Below are 21,754 nucleotides of genomic sequence, written 5' to 3' on the forward strand. Positions count from 1 at the left end.
AATAAGTGGTGAAACCAGAATTTAAACTCACACAATACAGTTCCAGAATCCTCACTTTTCACCACAAAGCTAAACTGCTTCTCAAAACTATTGATCAAGGACCAGTCAACTGAGAACAATATCTAACCACAGTCCTTTATTTCTGGTCTGATCTATTCAACGCACAAAAATATTTTTATCCTTAACTTAGAATATATGCTTTAAAGATGTGCAGATGAAACAAAGCCAAAAAACCAAAACAGGAAAATACAAAAGTCAAGCTTTAAAACACTGTATAGGCTGAAAACACTGACTCAGTAAGACAGTAAAGACACATATATTTAAAAATCATGTAAGACACGTTTGAAGTAGTTCCAAAATTAGCATGAGAAAACAAAAAAAAAATGCCAATGCTACACTGTCAAAAGTATGTACATTCCATGAAAAAAAACCTTCAGAACCTAGAAGTAAAAAATGACTTATATGCAGTGAAATTAAATCCCATAAATTATTTATGCAATAGTAAAGATTTTATTTACTGGAACTTAAATTCTTTATTTTAAAAAGAAATAAAGATATTATATATTTAACAATATAACTACATTTATACTTACTTGCCTTTCTGAAATGACCCTTAGGTCCTTCCTCAGAGTCCATTACTTCCATCAAACATATATTTCAAATATTTGTTTGCATAATTCCTAAACCCACAGCTTAGTAAAACTAATCTAAAAGTGGAGAGAGGAAATGCTTGAAGCACACACTGTCAGCAATATATATATGTATATATATCTGTAGCTAATCAACAAAGTAATACACACTATGTCTTATAAAAAGTAGACAGTAGTTAATTAAACAGTATTTCTTATTTACATTAAATAGGTCTAAACAGTCCTATAGACTTTGCCAAGCTCTGGAGGCATATCTGCTATGGGAATTTTTATATTGCTGATTCTCTTCAATCATTTTAACAAGGCAACCTGCTCCTCTTGGGATTCCCAGCAGCATGGGGAGGGATTCAGGGACCACAATAACTGAAAGGGTAGACTGTGTGGTTGGGGAGCTGGCAAGAGAGAGGTGAGGTTCCAGTGTCAGGTCTGAGTTGATTAGGCAAATTCAAAAACACTGACACTAAAAATCTCTCAATCTGATTCCCTCTTGACTTCCCCTGGAGCTGCAGAAACTGTAAGCTGATCAAGTATAAGCTATAATAAATCTCTTTTTTCAATACAGACCCATAAAAATCAGACAGAATAATCTCTACTCCCAACATTAGACAAGCATGCTATAAGGAGAATAAGTACAACAGCAAAAACAAAAACAAAAAATCCCATGGGAAGTACTAACAGAAAAGCGCACAAATGAGGAGAAACATGGAGACTAAACGTATAATAAGAATTTAAGGAGAAACTATAAAAAATTGACAAAAATAAAACGCAATAACTTATGTAAAAGGACCTATCAAATATCAAGCAAAATTAAAGACCAATATGGTAGATAATTGCTAGTCAGATTTTAAATGTATAGGAGAAAGAAAAAAATACAGTAACTAGGTAAAAAGGGAAAAAGAAAAAATTGATCCAAGAATTCTATATTCAGCCAAACTGTTGTTCATGGGTGAACAAAAAGGCCACTCTGATAAGCAAGTAATCTGTGCAATTTTTGTTACTCTTCAGAATTTATACATCTCCATCCTTTATTTTAATGTAGTTGACTGGAATAGTTTATATATAATACATGAATAATGAAATAATGACAAATAATACATGAGTAACAGTAATGAAACAATTAGAAATAAGAAAAATGATTCTTTACATACCAATATGGATCTAAAATTCCATATACAAAATTGGTCTGCGAGGAGGAAAGGGAGAAGAAACTAAAGAGGGCTATTATTTCAAACTGTGTATTTTCAATGTCAATAGTAGGTTGTGATTTTTATCTTCCATTCCGGATTTTTTGTGTTTTCCACATTTTCTCCAATGCGTGAGTGTATGTTGAGTGTTTATATATATATGTATGTATTTGAACAAATAATTTATTGAAATTTCTTTAATAAAAAAAAGTTTATAATAAATGTCTAGCAATTGTTCAGAAAAAGGAAAAGACCACTCTCAAAACACTGTGCTCCCCTCACATCAGAAACATTTAAGCAGAGGCTACTTTTTAGTAAATATTCCAGAATAATTTCCAGCACTGGATGGATCAGATTGTCTCCAAACTTTCTAGTAACAAATACAATTAAGACTACACCATCATGTTAAATAACAAAAACCAAACCACCTGATTTTAAAAATGGACAAATGACTTGAATAGACATTTATCCAAAGAAGATAAGCAAATAGTAACAAATGAAAAGATGCTATCACTAATTAAGGAAATGCAAATCAAAACTGTAAGATACTGCCTCATACTTCTATACACAGTAATAGATAGATCATATGTGTATTATCACATCAGATATGATAGTATAGCTACTATCAGCAAAAACAGAAGTAAGCTGTTAGCAAGGATATGGAAAAATTAGAGCCCTGTGTATTGTTGGTAGGAAACTTTAAATGGTGCAGCTGCTAGGGTAATATGCTATGGTGTGGCAATTTCTCAAAAAAATTGAAAACAGAATTGCCGTATGATCCAACAATCTCACCTGTAGGTATACACCCAAAAGATTTTAAAGCAAGGACTCAAGAGATTATTTGCTATAAACCCATGTTCATAGCAGCATTATTCACAATAGCCAAAAGGTGGAAGCAATTCAAGTATCCATCAATATAGATGAAAGGGAAAATAAAATTTGGTATATACAAACCATGAATACTATTCAGCCTTAAAAAGGAAATTCTGGCACGTATTACACCACATGGATGAACCTAGAGGACGTTAAACTAAGTGAAAAAAGTCAGTCACAAAAAGACAAATGAGGAACCCTCCTACACTGCTGGTGGGAATGTAAATTAGTTCAACCATTGTGGAAAGCAGTATGGAGGTTCCTCAAAACAGACTTACCATTTGACCCAGGAATTCCACTCCTAGGAATTTACCCTAAGAATGCAGCACTCAAGTTTGAAAAAGACAGATGCACCCCTATGTTTATCACAGCACTATTTACAATAGCCAAGAATTGGAAGTGGCCTAAGTGTCCATCAGTCGATGAATGGATAAAGAAGATGTGGTACATATACACATTGGAATATTATTCAGCCATAAGAAGAAAACAAATCCTACCATTCGCAACAACATGGATGGAGCTAGAGGGTATTATGCTCAGTGAAATAAACAAAGCGGAGAAAGAGAAATACCAAATGATTTCACTCATCTGTGGAGTTTAAGAACAAAGGAAAAACTGAAGGAACAAAACAGCAGCAGAATCACAGAACCCAAGAATGGACTAACGGGTACCAATGGGAAAGGGACTGGGGAGGATGGGTGGGTGGGGATAAGGGGGAAGAAAGGGGGTATTATGATTAGCATGCATAATGGCAGGGGTGGGAGAAAGAGGAGGGCTGTACAACACAGAGAAGACAAGTAGTGATTCTACAACATTTTGCTATGCTGATGGACAGTGACTGTAAAGGGGTTTGTGGGGGGGACCTGGTATAGGGGAGAGCCTAGTAAACATAATATTCTTCATGTAACTGTAGATTAATGATAAAAATTTTTTAAAAAGGGGGGGATTACTCCCTGATAGGATAAAACTGCAAATCACCGATTAATGCATGCTTTAAATATCCTTAGTTTTGATCATTTAAAGGGTGTCAGATGATCAGCTATGGAAGTACATTTTTCTGATAATATTCCTTTCTCTTAAAAAAAAAAGCAGTTCCTGTGTGGTGATCTCCAATAAGTTCTTCACAATGGTATAAAGGGCATATCAAAGGGTGGGCAAAGGGTTTGTGTTTATAGAGGATCAAAGCCTAATTTGGCTACCCAGAAAACGAATTAAGATACGATATGAAGAACTTCCAACATCAACATTCTCTGGAAGTCATTCCAGAAGATGATCATCAAAAAACTTCAACAAAGATCCTGGCGCTGTTGCAGTTGTAGCTGCATTCATCCCACCAGTTCCTGGACTTGCCATTGGAATGGAGGAGGAGATATCTAAGCTGGCCTGTGCATACAGTAAAACAACAAATTTGACTGGATCTATACTGTCGGAACTCAACCAAGAATTAGGAGAAGTACAAGTTACAGCGCTCCAAAATCTTGAGACTACAGACTATCTACTGTTAAAAGAACATAGGGGATGTGCAGTTCCCAGGAATGTGTTGTTTTGTCTGATTTTTCTCAAACTATTCAAATTCAGTTAGACAATATCCATCACATCATTGGTAAGTTTTCACAAATGCCTAGGGTGCCTAACTGGTTTTCTTGGTTTCACTGGATATGGCTGGTAATTGTAGGTCTGCTTTGGTTATGTAGCTGTATTCCTAGTAATGTTAATGTGTGCACGCAATTTAATTAGTAGTTTAAAACCTATTCATGCTTATGTTACTCTACAAGAAGATATGTCAAAGAAATACTCAATCCATGTTTTCTTCCGTCTGGTACTTCTATAGCTTTTCTTCTTCCCTCCTAATTACAACTCTTAAGTAGAATTCGTGCCTCATATTGAGATTACCAAGTATCATAATTCTTCCAAGTGGTAAAGATACCTCAAGACAAATGCTGGGCATAGAAGCCACAGGGCATAAATCTGCAAAGAAGTAAAAAGCTAACCTTTTCAAACAATATGGCTTCTCTCTCACTTACCAACTTTACATTTCCCTGTATGGCCCCGGAAGATGACTGGTTAGCCAGAGACGGGTAAGATTCCTCAAGGGAGGAACAACCTAAGACAGGCACAGTCGCAGGAGGGCCATCAGGTGAGAAATTGGGGATCAACAGAGGTGAGGCTTAGAACCTCACCCCTCGTTTTGAGAGAAATCTGCATCCACGGATGTTTTGTTGCCCTTGTCTAGCTTGGATTAATACTAGTCTACAGGCACACACCTGATCATCTACATTTGCCCTTTTACAGCACTAAACTGTTTTCTACCTTTATCTTGCATCTACCTACCATTTCGGCATTTTATTAAAAAAATAATAATAAGGGAGAAATGTGGGATTCACATACAAATCAAGTATAAAAATCAAATGAGTATTCATATTTGAAATGACTGTTTATAGTTCATAATGCATGAGCAAAACCGAAGGTTTCTGTGATGGCTGCCCTTGTACTGTTCACCATGTAACTTATTCACTATGTAAGAACTTGTTATCCATGTAAGAACTTGTTCGTTATGCTTCAGAAGATTGGTGACTGTTGAGAATTAGGCTTGGGGTTGATTAATGATTGTGCACTGAGTCCCCTATACAGAATTTTATTGTTGTTAACAACCATTTGATCAATAAATATGAGAGATGCCCTCTAAAATAAAAAAGGCATGATTCCACTTATATTAGGTACCCAGAGTAATCAAATACATAGAGACAGAAAGAATGGTGGTGGTTGGGGCTGGGGACAACAGGGGATCGGGGAGTTGTTAAATGGGTAGAGAATTTCAGTTTTGCAAAATGAAGAGTTCTGGAGATAGGTTGCATAACAACGTGAATGTATTTAACACCACTGAACTGTACACTGAAGAACAGTCAATTTTTTATGTATTTTTCCAGTTTTTTTAAATGTAAAAGAAAAAGCTAAATGATCGCTCCAACCGCTCCCAGAACCTATCCTACTACCTAGTTACTTTTACAGCATTATGCAAGTTAACTCACCTGGTAAAGGCTAAGAGCGAAAATATCATTATGTAAAATAAGGGCTTCTAATACTTACTGCCAATTGTCCTTCACAGATTGGGCCATATGAATTTGCATCAGTAATACTAAGAATCTCCACTTTCACATCCCCTGGCCATCTCATTCTGCTCTCTTAAATGATAGCTGTCTTGAGCATGAAAATCATACTGCCTTAATGTTTAAAGAAATTTTTCCCCCTACTTCTAGGAATGTATGAGAAAATTATCACAGGTAAGTAAAGACTTAGCTTTGGTGATTCAAAACAATGATTTTCAATTGCAAGAAACAGGAAAAAATGTAAATGCTGAACAATAGGCAGCTGGGTAAAGAAATACTTCCTTAAAACAGAATATGACCTATTAAAATGAGTATATAATCATGGCAATTATGTGAATATATATTACCACAGTGAATGTGTAAAAAATGGCAATGTATAAAATACCATGTACTGTATGATTCCATCTTCCAAGTCTTGTCAAAGGTTATTTAAAGGGTGATGAGATTTTAGGTGTTATCTGTATACTTAGCAACAGTTTCTGAACTTTAAGGAGTATGTACTTTTACAATTAAAAAAAAAATAGACCTAAAAACAGAATCACTTCCCCCATTTCCCAAGTTTAATACCCTTTTAGTTAATGCCAAAATCATTTGCCCACAGTTTTCAAAATCTTACTTATAACTGATTCCTCCTACTCCTCTACCCTCAGACCCAATTAATAAATACGGTGATTCAATTGTTCCCCATACCTGCCCATTTCTCCATTTTCTCATTGCTATCATCAACTATAGTTCAGGCCTTCATTACCCACAATATAAAATTTTTTAATTAAGTCCTTTCTGGTCTCCCTATTGCAAATAAATCTCTGGTCATTCCATATACTCAGCAACTACAAGGAGGTTCTCAAACACTGCCAATGCCACCACTCTCTCCTTTGGACGCTGCAGCCATCTGCTCAGTCTATAATGCCCTATAATGCCTTCCACAGCTTAGTTCCAACCGAGGTTTCAAGCTCCTCTCATTCCTAGTAACACTCAGCTACAGAAACAAACAACTGTTATCAGTTATTGAGCACTCGCTTTGCCTCAGGCAGGGTGCTAACTGCTCTACATGCATAAATTCTTTAATTACAGTGCTGCTCTTGAAGGGTATTACCAGTAACAATTGTATTCCATGAATGAGTGAACAGAGAGCAATTACAGCTTCAATTCCTCTTCGTATGTAAAAGAATGAACACTGGCTTAAAGACTGATTTCACTTGTACGTTCAATTCTCCCACCAGGTAGCACTGTGACTCTTACAAATTCAGCGCTTTTGCTCTGCTGAGTCCTGTTCATTTGCCATTCATACTGTCCCACATATCATTAATATGTTATTTTTCTGAACTAAAGGGCAAACTGGTACAGGAATTTTACATTTTTAAAATGGCCATTCATTCTTTTGTTCAAAATGCTCAACTGCAGTTGGAAATGTGGTCTTTGAACATACAAGCCCACTTTTTTAAAAAGTACTGGACTATACTAATATGATTAATGTGATGATTATACTAATATGGTTAAAAATCAGTTAACCTCTTATGCTGGATACAATTTTCTTCAAACACCTCAAATACCTTAAATCACTTTTATATATTAATTAAAGCATCAGTCTTTTCTGATTTAATTACAAAATAAACTACCAATTTAAAATATAAATATTACATACTTATTGTAAATTACATTTGCACTTGCATTCATTTATTCATTTGATGGCCTACTATCATTTACAAAAACACCCCAGTGCCTACAAAGAGAAAGGCACTCTCCACATTAAGATATGGAGTTACATATAAAAAACAAAGCAAAACAAAATTCCTCTGATGGAGCTCACATTCTAATGAGAACACAGATGACAAGTATACAAAGTTTTAAAGTTTCTAATAGTGGTAGGTACCATGAAGGAAAAATAAACAAAAACAAAATGACAATGTAATACATCGGGAGGAAAAAGGGTAGATGGAACAAAATAAAAGGGATAGAGAAGACTCTGAAGAGATGACAAGGTATCACAAACCTGAATGAAAATTAGGAACCAAGTAAGTAAAGATAAGGAGACAGCACTCCAGCCACTCTGTCAGGGGCTGCAAAGCAAAAACTGATGTGACAACATGCTTAACTTCCTTAAGAGAAAAATATATGCCTGCGAGATGGTACAGGATGAGGTTAAATGGAGAATTGTGACTAGTGATGTCATCACAGGCCATATATGGAGCTTAAAATAAGATCCAAAAGTGTAATGGGAAGCACTGAAGAGTTCTAAACAGGGAATGATGAGAACTGATTTCCTCTTAAACATCATCTGGCTGTAGTGATGTAGAGATTTAAGAGAGGGAACAGAAAGATTAGCTGTTAGCAATCCAGACAATGTGTAACAACCACTTAGACAAGGGTTGCTTTGGAAGGAATTATGAATACATTTAATAAGACACAAAAGGTCTTCCATTTATGTAACAAACTAACTCATATTTATCGTTGCTCCCTCCCAAAAAGCCACTAAAACAATAAGGCAATTTATAAAGGCAGAAACCCACAAGGATAGAGATGAGGGAACCACAGTTCACAGGTGTCAACTAACTTTTGGAAAATAGAAAAAAGAGAAACAAGGGATAATGACCAAAAGTAATGTAATTAATTCATCTTGAGGAACTTTAACAAGATCCTGAAATGTAATGGTTGAGACTTAAGGTTGACAGTAAGAATCAACTAAAAATGTTTACATCAATCTGATAAAATTCTTATTCCACAGAGATGGGTGATTAGAAACCCAGCCAAACATCTGCATTTGAAAATCCAAATCACATAGCTAAGAGGTATGGCACTGTTCTGAAAACAAATGCCCTGTTATATCTATCCAGCACATCTGACACATTTTCTGTGGAGAAAATGAATGGCCCAGGAGATGACCTACAGATACTGTTATTTAGAAATCATCAAAGACAACGATCTAGTATAATCTTATTCAAAGTCAGATTGGTAAAATGTATCAAGTCTTTAAAATAAACCAGCAATCTCACATTTAGGAATTTACTTCAAGAGATAATGACACGTGAGTAAAGAGTTAACTAAAGAGATGTTTATAATATCAAAACATAAAACAAATACTGTTTATAATATCAAAACAACTAAAACACTATGTGCTAAAGACTACATAGCAGTTAAATTATGATACATCCATACATTAAAAAGGAAAAGAGTGACATGGTAAGATGCACATAATATCTACACGAAAAGGGCAGTATGCAAAATAATGCTTGGAGCCAATACTAGGGCTAAGCCTTTTGCTTCTGTAGCTTTTTTCCTACAATGAAAAACTATTTGAATAATCAATAAAAAGATTAGTTAAAATTGGTTAAAAATGGTTAAAAAATTACTGATCCTTGAAAAACTGATAAACTAACCATAAAATTTTTAGACTTAATATTTAGATCTCAAAAAATAACTCAATATTGTCTTTGAAGAATCCATATATCTCCATCTTACCAAATTACTTCTAAATTTAAAATCAGTATATTTCAACCAAAATAAAATTTAAAAAAAAAATCAGTATGATTTCAAACTAAAAACAGAATAAAATGTAAATAAATAACTGAAGCAGAAGAAAGATTCCATAATCAGTTCTCCATATTCTTAGCACTATTCCCTTGAATATTATTTGTAATTTGATATATCAATAACCATCAAAAAGCTACAAGCAGGTAACACCTTAAGCACGATTTTAAAATTTTCATTTTCAGTGCTACATATTTAAAACATTCTTACTTCCTACATTGAGAGCATGTCATTAGTAATTTGTAATCATTAAATGTCCTAAGCAAAACAAAAACTTATCTTAAGCAATTTAAAAAATGGAAACTGAAATTCTTGGAAAATGAAAAGTTTTATATAAGCACTCTTGAAAAACCTGGGAAATACTGTCTAGCAGACAGAAGGACAAATACAAAAGCAAACAGTATGTTCAAAAACAGGGACAAGGCCAAGTAAATTAAGAAATGTCTACTTAGCAAAATGTCATTTAAAATACTAAGTATGAAGGCAAATATATATATAAAAAATAGTTGTGAGAAGAAAAATTCATATACACAATAATCATAATGTACAATAAAATTATAGACATGAGCAATACCAAAAATACAAACTACTATATAAGGAAGACAAATGGGCCAGAAAAAAAACGGAATACATTTCCAAGTATGCAAATGTATATATAAAAATTAAGCATAAGAAAAATGGCATTTCACAATGTAGTTAAAAAAGACTACAGATTCATTATCTGATTCATCATCAATCAATACATGACATGCAAACATGTACTATTACTTTCAAGCAATTAGTTATATCCCTACCACATACATACCTTGAACAAAAAATCCTAATGGCTAAAATTATTAGGAAAAAAAATAGAAAAACAGCATAGCATTTATAGTATTTTATAGTTATGAATTGAGAAGGCCATCTTTACTATATCCAGAAAGACCACTATCTATACAGACAAAGAGAAACATTATTAATACACAATCTTAGAACCAAATAGAAAAGTAGTTAAAGGATATAGGGAATTTTCAAAACCAACAAAATGGCTAATACTTGTAACCCATTTGAGCAAAAAATTAATTTTTAACTTACCAGATATGCAAAAATATAAAAGATCTCTGATATTCAGAGACCTTGCCTTGCCTTGTAGACAAGGTTGTGTAGAAAAAGATGCACTCAGACCTTGTTCAAGGTGTTTAAAAAGGTAGAACCTTTTGGAGAGCTTGAGTACACTACCAACATTTGAACACATTCCCTTGGAATCAGATATTCTATTCTACTTCTGAGAATCAATTCTGCAGATATACTTGCACAACTATACAACCTGCATCACCAGGATGTTTTCTGTAGTAATACCTGTAATGCACAGAACTAGTAAAAGCAACTCAGTAGATGCAATCTGACATCATGAGAACAGACTTAAACTAAACAAAAACATTCACACAATACCGTGCCCTCATACTTTTAAACGAGGTAAACCTGAATATACTAATGTAAGACTACAAAGGATAATCCCATCCTGACTTCTAGAACTTGTAACTATGATTTCATTTCTCCTTTTAAAAGCCATCAAATTTTCTAAGGAAAAATTCTCCAAATTTCTAAGGAAATATACTTTGTACCTAGAAAATCCATTTTCTGTAGAAGTCTAGCAATTAAAGTAGATAAATGTACTATGATATAGTTATTTTATGAAGGTGTGTTTCCTTATACCAACTGTATCATGAAAAGTTAAGTATTCAAAATGAGGAAACAAGACATTATTTTACTAAATGTGGAAGATTTTCTGATCTCTATACTGACCCCCTCCCAAAATACCAAAATCAAAATGTCACTATAAGTCCACTATCCATGAATGCCTTCCAAAATAATAACCTAGGTGAAAATAGCTTTTGCAATAATTTCAACTTCTGAATGATGAAATATGATTCCCAGCGGAATTATGAAATATATTTTATAAGTATAGATCTATTAAGTCTATTCTACAATTATGTGCCTAATAATCCGCTATAGTCACAGGTTTCAAAAAACAGTAATTCATAATTTCAAATTTTTAAAAACACTTCATGTTTTCATTCGTTACAAACTTTAGTCGTGACCTACTTAACAATTATGAAATAAGCAATTCCTGAACTGACAATTAAAAAAAAACAATGACACATCAATATATGTTCAATCAAAGCTGACATTCAAAGATTCACAAAAACTGAAAACTATCTGATATTACAGCTGACATGGTAGTATAAATACCCAACCTCAACTTCAAAGTGATGCCACCTACCTGGTACAAAAAATGTCTAAATATTGCAAGTCATTTCCATATCTTCTGACTAAGGAATCAGTTATAGATGATTTATAGAATTCTGTGGAATAACTTCCTAGTTTATTAGAAATCTAAGTGTTTCTTTACTTGTAAAAAAGCATTTAACATAATTTAGGTGGTTTCTTTACAATATGACATAATGTAGTATGCTGAGAAAACAACAAAAAAAGTTCCTAGAACACTATTTCAAGATAGTGATTACCTCTGAGAAAGGAGGAAGCAGAAAAAGTTGGAGAGACAGGGCTTTAGTTTTTGCTATAATTTTACATTTAAGTAAAAACTGGAAGCAAATATGTCTTTTTCAGAGGCAGACTCCCTGCGTTCTAAATAATTCATTACCTCTTTGTGACCTTGGGCAAGTTAATCGCCCTGTGTGTCTCAGGTTCCTTATCTGTAAAATGGGGATACTACTACTTCCTGCTGTATAGGATTAAATGAGTTGATATATGTGCAGTACTTACAGTACCCGACATACAGTAAATGTTACTGCTATTACTGGCATCAGCCTCACTACCTGTAACTATCAACTATTAAATCTGGCCGGAAGGCACTGGAAAAGTGGGGGCTGGGAAATGGTATCTATTTTCTACATCTGCACTTACATTTCAAGTAGAAGTTCTATTTTTGTAACGAGTGATAAATAACCAACTTAATTGAGAAAGCAGTATAAAGCAGAATAAAGTTTCATTCTTCTCTTCAAAAACATGAGACAATACAGGCTTTGGAGTTTGATATTTATTTTTAGCAGGAAGAATATGCTAATGATGATGGCACCGTTAGAAGATACGCCCATGTCCAATACCTGCAACAGAAGCTCAATAGAAGTTAAAGAAACCATACCAAAAGACTAAAGACAACATCTGTGTGACATTACTTACCCTTAATTCTGGTAACAATAAAACAAGTAACAATATACCTAAAATTGAAGTTCCATCACAAGATCAAAAACTGGGAAGTTAACTATCAAATTAAAAAAATTTTTTTGTATGTAGAACTGCGCAACCTCTCTAAAGCTACAGAGCATGGCGCCAACAACTGCTTTGGGAGTGTACACTTGAGCAGGAGGAGTAAACTGAAAAGGGGTAAGGCTAAATTAAGAGCTGAGAATGTGGGGTGGGAAAACTCTGATGCTGACATTTAATCAAGTAGCTGCTCTCACAAGAGAAACAGCAATCTTTGGCACAATTAAAGATTGCTGAAACAAGAACCAGTAATAAATAAAAGCAACTAAATAGAGGCAGAATCATAACATACCTACAAATTTACAGAGAACTGTCTCTAAAAAAAGGGATCCAGACAAATTAAAAACTCTCCTACACAGTATTAGAAAAAGAAATTGCTACAGCAGTAAACAATTTAAACATGAACTACTATAATGAAGGATTCTTTTAAATAAAAGCAAATCTGGCTCATTCATCCCTAACAGTGGCTACTCTAACTCAAAGAAAATATGACAGTATTTCTTTTTCTTACTCCTGCATCTCCAAATTTTTCATCAGTTAATGAGTCAGCACTCATTAAGAGCAATGACTTTCTACTAATAATGTGGATCAGCGGGAATAGGGTACGAACATGTTAAGTAGCAGAACACAGATGGAACAAACAAGTAACACGAAGACTACCTTCCTGAGCAAACCTGATTTAAGTGTTCACGGACAAGCAGACTGGGGATAGTATACACACAATAAACTCTATGCCCAAAAATGTCTTTTGTTTCTTAACTGTATATCTAAACGACTATACTCACAACAGGAATTAAATAAATCCAACCATCACTTTCTGTAGTTGACACCAGACTTTATACCAACTGCTATTTTCCCATTAATTTTTTTCTTGAAGATAAAGGTTTAAAGTCTTATGGTGAATTGTTACTGGAATTTCACATGAATAATTTTAAAATGCAACCAATTCTGCTAATTCCAAATTTCTAAATTTATGTAAGCAGGTTGATTTAGTTCAAGTAGAAAGAAACTCATTAATGCAAGAAACAGCTTACCTGGGCCACTGTCTAAAAAGGTCTATGATAAAAAAATGCAAAATGTGCAGGAACATTAAGATACTAAATTTCCTACCAACCTATATTATTCTTACCTATAAATAGTTTGGAATATTAAAATTCCTACCAAAAAATAAGTTTAAAAATAAGCACTAAAGAAGGAAAAGGTTACGCACTTCCAATTTATGCTCTTTCTCTGCAAGGGCTTCCTTTTGACAACGAAGAAAATCTGCTAACATTCGAGTGAGTTGCTTCCTATCATCTATTTCTGCTGCCAATCTCCCATTATAATCTGCCAGCAACATACAAGCATCCTCTACCATTTTAGAAAGCCTTTCTCCAGATTCTTTATCTAAGAAAAGCAAAGGGTAATAAAATTATTACACAATAGAAACAATGCCATATGCTGTTCCATCACCCCAACTCCCAAAAGAGATTTAGATTATTTTCTTTCTTACCTGTTATCTTATCTAGTAGGGATACTTCTTGGACTTCAACAGGCAAAGATGCTATTCTCTGATGGACTGCTGCATCACCTGAAGCTGCATTTTCTAGATCTTGTAATGCTCTAACGAGATCTAGAGTCTAAAAAGTTAACCAACTTTAGAACCAAAATAAATGAAGCTTAAAAATAAATGAAGCTTAAATAAATATAAAAGACTAGAAATTTCTTTCATATTCCTTAATCCTCATGGGTTATTTACAATTCAAAGTTTCAAATACAAACTGCTTTCAAAGAAAGTCTATTTCTTTTACATATGAAGAAAAAGAAGCTACATTATGTTAGGTATTGGAAATATATAGATTGGAAACATAAATGAGACATGGTCCTCGGCCTTGAGAGGCTCATACTCCAGTAGTGGACACAATGTAAAAATAATTACCTATTAAAATGACCTGATTGATTTTATATGCCAAATAAATATACTGGTAAAAGGGAAGGCAGACTATAATTTCAACAATATAAGTTTTATGTATGCATTATACATGAGAATAATTTTTAATATTAAATTGGATATTGGGGAATAGGGATACAAATCATCTCTTACCACAACATATTAGAGTCTCCCAGATTCTAAATGATATAATTAAAGCCATAGAGAAATAGTTTTGGAATATGTTCAAATATGGTGTCTTCAACTATTATATGGTTTGTTAATAAGATCATTAAAATATTATGAAGTTCCACACACCTGAGGACTAAAGTTTATATACTATTTATTTGGTATAAAATTTAACATTAGATTATTTTAGTTGTTTTCATACCAGCTATAATTAAAAGAGAAGGGCCAGTCTTTGCTGGTGATACTACAATTCACAGTATCTATAAAGTTATTCCAAAGAAAAATGAGTACATTTTATTAATCTCCATCCCCATTCCATCTCTTCTTTTTTTTCCTTCCTTTTTTAATCTCCAAGAATAGATTCTGGAACACTAGGAAATCATGCACATACCTAAAGTAAATATAGGATATTACCAGTTCTATGTATATTTTAAGATGACACTGACAGCCATTACTCATTTTTCTTTAAGCTATGCCCTCATAAAAATGCTGTCACTGGGGTATAGCACATAGCAAATGATTAAACATGATAAAACTGAACGGAACCTAATAAATGTACTATTTCCAAGTAGGCTTTTAATTCATTACTCTGTTTAAAAATCCCAGTATTTAAAAAATAATTTCATTATAAGATATATCCCCCCTATAATAAAAGTGACCTTAAGAGCAATTACAATTATTTTTCATGGTGCTCTTATTAACTTGTATATTATTTTTTAAACAGTCTTAGAAAGTTCTAAAATTTTCTGGAGTTCTAAGAAGAACCCTGGGTTTATGATCTTGACAATGCATGCATGCTTTAACTATAACCTATTCTTATCCCACCTTCACACTCTTACATGCATTAATTCTGAGTTCCCAGTGCTGTAATAAAGGGTCAGATAAGAAAGCAAAATTATCTGAAACAACACTGGCTTAGGAATTCCTAACAGAGGAAAATGAAATGAGTTCAACTGGATCCTACAAATAGAAATTTTAGCCATTCTTCTAAGGAATGACATAAATTAAGCAGTGACTATAATGTTGAACCATTGAGAATTAAGCAGTAAAACTAACCTGAAAATGGTCATTATAAAATGAAAAGCAATAGCATTTTTATGTAAGTAGTAGATTAAAATTAGAGAGATACTCCTAAGAAGTACATCTGAGGTTGCTATTTCATCAAAGACAGTAGGAAAGGGTCAAACTCTATATCTAAAACTCAAGTAAAATATGAGGCTCTTGGCACAAAGTGATGCTCTGTCATGAATTATCATCAAATAGAAAGAAATATAAACCTTAATGTTACGTTGTTCCAAACATTATGTTCTTATCACTTTCCTATTCAAGATCTGTCCACAGTGACCATGTAGGTTTCAGCAAGCCTGTCATTAAGCCAACAGGTAGCTTGGCTCAGGTCCTAGCTGTGCACGATGGTCAGTACTAACATTGATATAAATTCAAAATTCTAGGCAGGAATTGGTTATATCTCGCTTTCAAGCTCCATTCATGGAGGAAAGAGCTACACCCACTCTCTGGTTTCATGTAGAAGTTCAGGTCCAGTCCTCCATCTCTCATGGAGCACTGAGTTCTTACCCTGTAAGATACTAATTTCTAGTGATACATCATCTGCTCAGCAGGAACAAGACTTGGGCTCACATACTAAGTTGTGTTTCTGTATCATTTCTAGCCCGCAGAGATATTTACCTTGCTTTAAGAGTATGGCTATGTCTTCATTTTCTCCTTTTAAATTTTATCTGGCCCTCCTATATGTTTGAAACATAGAAGGAGGAAGCTTTAAGACTGAATGCCCACATAAATAAAAGTTAAAAATGTCTTTCTGGAATCATCTAATGGTTAAGGAATGCTATAGGGTACCAACCTGGGAGGACAAAGGTATTAAAATAATGATTCTAATCCATTTTATTTTACTATGGTACTACATGGTTCTATATTTTTACACAGAACTATATGAATACATCCTTGTTACTTTAACACTCATTTTTACATGTTTAAAAGCAAAAATACTTAAAAGGGCAGTGTTCACCTCTATGAATATAATTTGTAGTGTACTTAAATCACACAACAAAACAGTCTTATATTATAATGTTTTATTTATTTAAAAAGGAATCTGTTTAAATGGTAAGTATCTCACCAGACCTAATCATACTTAACAATCAGAAATCTTCCTTTTATGCAAAATGACTGCATAGTGTACAATACACAACATACTACATTAAACATAAGCTATTTGTTAGTCAGAAAATGAGACAGTCACATAGCCTCTTTCCTCTATCCAGAAACATTTTTAAAAAATCAATTTACAGAAGTTAAACATTGAAATTAATAGTTTGGTGGCCATGTGAAGTGACAGTAATGTAACTGCATTAACAGAGGAAAATTTCTACCTGTGGTGGTTCACTTGGAGATCCCAGAGAGGAACAGTTTTCATTTTCTTCTACCTTTATCTGTTCATAAGTTCGCTTCCTAGGCTTCTTATCACCATCTGAATTTAAAAAGCATTTAAGTTTTAATGAAAGAATATATTTTAATGAAGATATCATGATAAAGAGTATACACTTACACAGAGCTTGCTTAAGTTGTTCTAATACATCATTTTCATAAACAGACCTTTCTTCCCAAATAGATAACACTCTTCCAAGGTGTTTCTTACAACTTTCATCAGTTTCACTAAAGAAAAAATAAAAATGTTAACAGTAAAAATATATGGCACTATTGAAAAACCAATGGTAATTTTAAATATATCAGACACTGAAAAAAAGCTGTCCAAATGTTTATTGAGCATCAGTATGTGACTAGCAGTTCAGGAGTGAAGTGATCAAGACAGAGAGACTGCTTCCCTTAAAGAGCTTAGACAAATTATTAAACATAAAATTACAAACAAACAAAAATGTACAAGTGCTAGGACCAGCTGGTATACAAAGTAGATGCCCTAACCCTACAAGAGCTGATGAAGCTACCAAGTATTTATTGATCAAGGCCCTATCTTTCACACTGGAGATAAAAATGGCAACTGTTTTTTAAGTGCCACAAAAGAGAACAAGATGAGTACTACAGACAGGCATAAGAGAGATCTGGCCCTATAAGAGGAAAACATATCCTACCACTTGCAACAACATGGATGGAGCTAGAGGGTATTATGCTCAGTGAAATAAGCTAGGCAGAGAAAGACAAATACCAAATGATTTCACTCATTTGTGGAGTAAAATAATGAAGCAAAACTGAAGGAACAAAACAGCAGCGGACTCACAGACTCCAAGAGGGACTAGCGGTTACCAAAGGGGAGGGGTGGGGGGGGCGGTTGGGGAGGGAGGAAGAAGGTGATTATTAATGAAGGGTATTATGATTGGTGCATATGGTGTGCATGGGGGAGCGGCGGTCACAGAGAAGACAGTGTAACAGGAAGAAGACAAGTAGTGACTCTGTGGCATCTTACTATGCTGATGGACAGTGACTGCAATAGGGTGTGGGGGGCACTTGATAATATGAGTGAATGTAGTAATTAGAATGTTGATCATGTGAAACCTTAATAAGAGAGTATTTCAATGATATCTTAATAAAATTAAAAAAGAGATCTGGCCCAGTTCAAGAGAGATTGGAAATTTGAAGAAGTGGTATTTAATTTGAGGTCTGAAGACTGGATATACAGGGAAGTAGCAGACTACTCCCAACCACTTCCCACCACGTTTATCACTACCATTGTAGACTGAGCCACTATTACCTCTTGCCTGGATTTCTGTAACAGTCTTCTCATTGGTTTCCTACACTCTACTCTTTCACTCTAGTCTCTATAATACAAATCATTACTAAAAATAAAACAAAATCCTTATCCTGGGCTACAAGGTAGACATGTTCTGCTTCCTGGCTACCTCTCAGTCCACATTCCCTGAGTACCTTCTTCCATACAAATCTTCTTGCTGATCCTCTAACATATCCAATACACAGCTGTCTCATTGTTTCTGCCAAATATTCTATTTACCTGGACTCCTTTCCTACTAGATATTCAAATGGTTCATTTCATCCTTTCCTTTAGCCTGTTCAAATGACACCTCCCAAAATAGTCATTCTTTATCTCATTCTCATGATATAATAGAGCACTATCATACTCTAGTTCTTCTATTTCTTCATAGTACTTATCTTCTGACATTATAACATATATATATATATCTCACTTGCATATCTTATCTATCACAGCACTTACATTTTTACATAATAATATATGTAATATATATTCACTTGTCTATCTAGTTATTACCTTTTTCATCAACTGAAATGTAGTTCCACTAGAACTTTGTCTTACTCACTTACTGTATCCTCAGGGCCCAGCACATAGTAGGCAATCAATAAATATTTTATTGAATCCTAGGGAGAGGCAACATATATAAGCCTTAAAGCAAAAAGAACTAAAAGAGGTTCAGTTAGCTTAAACTGTAGACTATAGTGTGTGTGTGTGTGTGTGTAACACATGAGACAGGAGTCTGAAGGAGTTGACAGGACCATTAAGGAACATCTTAAGTCTTGCTCAGGATTTAGATTTGATCTCTACAACAAATGAGAACCATTTAAAGGCAACGGAGTGTTTTGATCAGCTATACAACTCTGGCTACTGTTTCCTAAATGGATTAAATTATATTGGAGGCTACTGAAATTATACAGAGATGACATTATGCTAACAGGAACAGAAAGAAACCTAAACAACTAAGGGAACTACATGTACAATATGGGATAACATGAGTAAAAGAGTGAGTGTGATATATTCAAAATCACGTATCACACAAAGTTAAAGATAACATCTAATTTCTTGAATAGGCATATGGATACATGGACTTGCCATTCACTGAGACTGAAACCTGGAAAAGCCATTCTGACAAGGAACAAGGACATATAAGTTTGTATCAGACACAGTGAGTTTGAGATGTTTAGAAGCATAAAACTAGAAATTCAATAGGCAATAACAGGTCATACGGGTCTGGAGTGTAAGACTGAGGGTTATTAGGGTATGGATAATAACTGAATACAAGCAGTGTATAAAATCACCCAGGGAGCAAGTAAAGAACATGACCCCAGAAGAACGCCTAGGACAAAACCCTAAGAAACACCAACATCTGAAAAGATAGTTTAAAGGAAAAGCATTAAGAAAGCAACATACAGCAGTATTTCACACTCTATAATTTTTTAAAATGTTTATCCACTGTAACTAAAACTGCAGTGCACGTGGCGAGTCTATTTTCATCTTTAAATCATTTAACACTTCATCACTGATCATCATTCACCATTAAATTCTGTAATTTAGATTGATTTAATAGTCTACCCCAGTGTTTACCCAGTAATCTACTGAATATTTGCATAGAATATTTCTATTATAAGCATTTTAAAAGGACTTAAGCCAAAGTACAAACTTCTACCATCAGAATTTTTCTGCAGCAAAACTTTTCAGTTTATGATTATTTTAAATAATTTCCAAAACATTTAAAAATGTTATAACATATACCCACATACTAGAAAACCTTATGAAAGGAATATGTAATATGAAAGGAAAGGATAACTAAGTTTATCCAGACATATTAGTTGTAAGATTGATAGCTTAATAAGTACATAAATTTTCAATTTAATACTTTCATTCTTAATGAAGTTCATACCAACATGGCAGTTGCTTTTGGTCTTTTAAAGTAAAGCTGTATTCAGGTACTCCAAATTTCCATCTTACTGGTCCAAAAATTTTCCTTCACAGAGAATATTTAACACATTTACAAATGCCATTTATAGGTTAAGTCTTTTCAAATGAAAACTTCAAAGAAACACATTCCCTGTTTCTTACTTTGATCACTTAAGACAAATTTTAGCAAAGGACATATTATGCATTTAAGACAAATTACCTACTACCCAAAACAATGATCATACCTTGAAACATGCTTAAAAGCCTCCACTATAACTGGTGCAAAATCTTTTGTAAACTCCGGCCCCTTCCTTTTGCTGTTCTGAATGACATCATTGGCTAGGTAGAGAAAAGTAAGTTTCCTGTTTGGTTTGGCTGAAAAATAAAAAAATTTAAAAATCTACTTAAAATATCCTACTTGGACAAACTTTCTCAATACTTGAATTTAACACTGAGAGCTACAACAATCCTACTAACCTTTAAATATTATGTTCAACTCTAGCTACTAATTCTACTACAAACTTACCAAGTCACTATTCTTTAACTCACTAGAATACCTACTCTATGGTTCCTGGAGATGGATGTGTAGAAAAAAAGAGAACTCAAGAGGCAGAGGTAGTCAATGATGTATCTCTGTTTCCTTGCAGTTTTACATAGTTGCTCATACTACTAACCCTTGGATTGCTAGCCTTATCACTATTCCCAAACTAACAGTTTTATACACTGAAATCTCTTGTCTGTAAAATGCATCTCTGTGACTCTTTCCTGTGCTAAATTTCATTACAACTATTAAACACTACATGAAATACAACTTACTTAAAATAAGATGATGAATGGTCACATTACTAAGCCGACAACCTGAATTTGAAATTGAATTTATGATTATTTTAATGCCTGTGTTGATTTTTAAATTGACCATTAAGTTACTGTGAAACAAAATGTAAAATAGGTTGAAAGAAACATCACTTCAATCAATTACATATTTTTTGTTTATGAAGTAAATATTTCCCAAGCTAGAAGAGTAAATGTTAGGGAGACCAGATGGGTTAAGTTTAGATCATTTTCCCCTTTGTATTACATGACCTTAAATAACTGAATTAATCTTGACAAAAATATGCCCCTACTCATTTTATTCTGTGGGCTTAGTCATCCTTCTAAAAGAGGAGACGAGATTTCAACAACTGTGGGCCAGAAAACATTTTTACTGGTTTCAATGCTAAGTGGCACAGTAGTACTGAATATGACACAAAATTCATAAACAAAAGGAAAATTTAGTTGGTTGAGCATAATTTTTTATACATTTCATAATACAGTTTTACACATCTTTAGGTAAAACTACCAACCCAACCTTCTCACAAGAAACTACAAAATACTGAATCACAACTGATCAG

The 21,754-nt window shown here is 33.8% G+C and overlaps 1 protein-coding gene across 7 annotated transcripts in view; it reads right to left on the reverse strand.

Annotated features, from left to right (window-relative positions):
- The window catches only part of RPRD1A (regulation of nuclear pre-mRNA domain containing 1A), a 112,722-nt gene that overhangs the window by 44,838 nt on the left and 46,130 nt on the right, over positions 1–21,754 (reverse strand). For 6 of the 7 annotated variants that reach the window (XR_008998325.1, XR_008998324.1, XM_057504126.1 and 3 more), the window contains exons 2-6: positions 20,609–20,738; positions 17,271–17,377; positions 17,095–17,192; positions 14,102–14,228; positions 13,820–13,995 (exon numbers count right to left, since the gene is read on the reverse strand). Coding sequence is in view for 5 of the 7 variants with exons in the window: in XM_057504126.1 (XP_057360109.1) it covers positions 13,820–13,995; positions 14,102–14,228; positions 17,095–17,192; positions 17,271–17,377; positions 20,609–20,738 (638 nt within the window). In the remaining 2 variants the exon portion in view is untranslated. Of the gene's footprint in view, positions 1–11,488; positions 12,450–13,819; positions 13,996–14,101; positions 14,229–17,094; positions 17,193–17,270; positions 17,378–20,608; positions 20,739–21,754 lie in introns of those variants that run through there. The other variant, XM_036885066.2, reaches the window with a different exon arrangement.

The sequence above is a fragment of the Manis pentadactyla genome, chromosome 6 (assembly GCF_030020395.1).
Source record: "Manis pentadactyla isolate mManPen7 chromosome 6, mManPen7.hap1, whole genome shotgun sequence".
NCBI classification, from domain to species: domain Eukaryota; kingdom Metazoa; phylum Chordata; class Mammalia; order Pholidota; family Manidae; genus Manis; species Manis pentadactyla.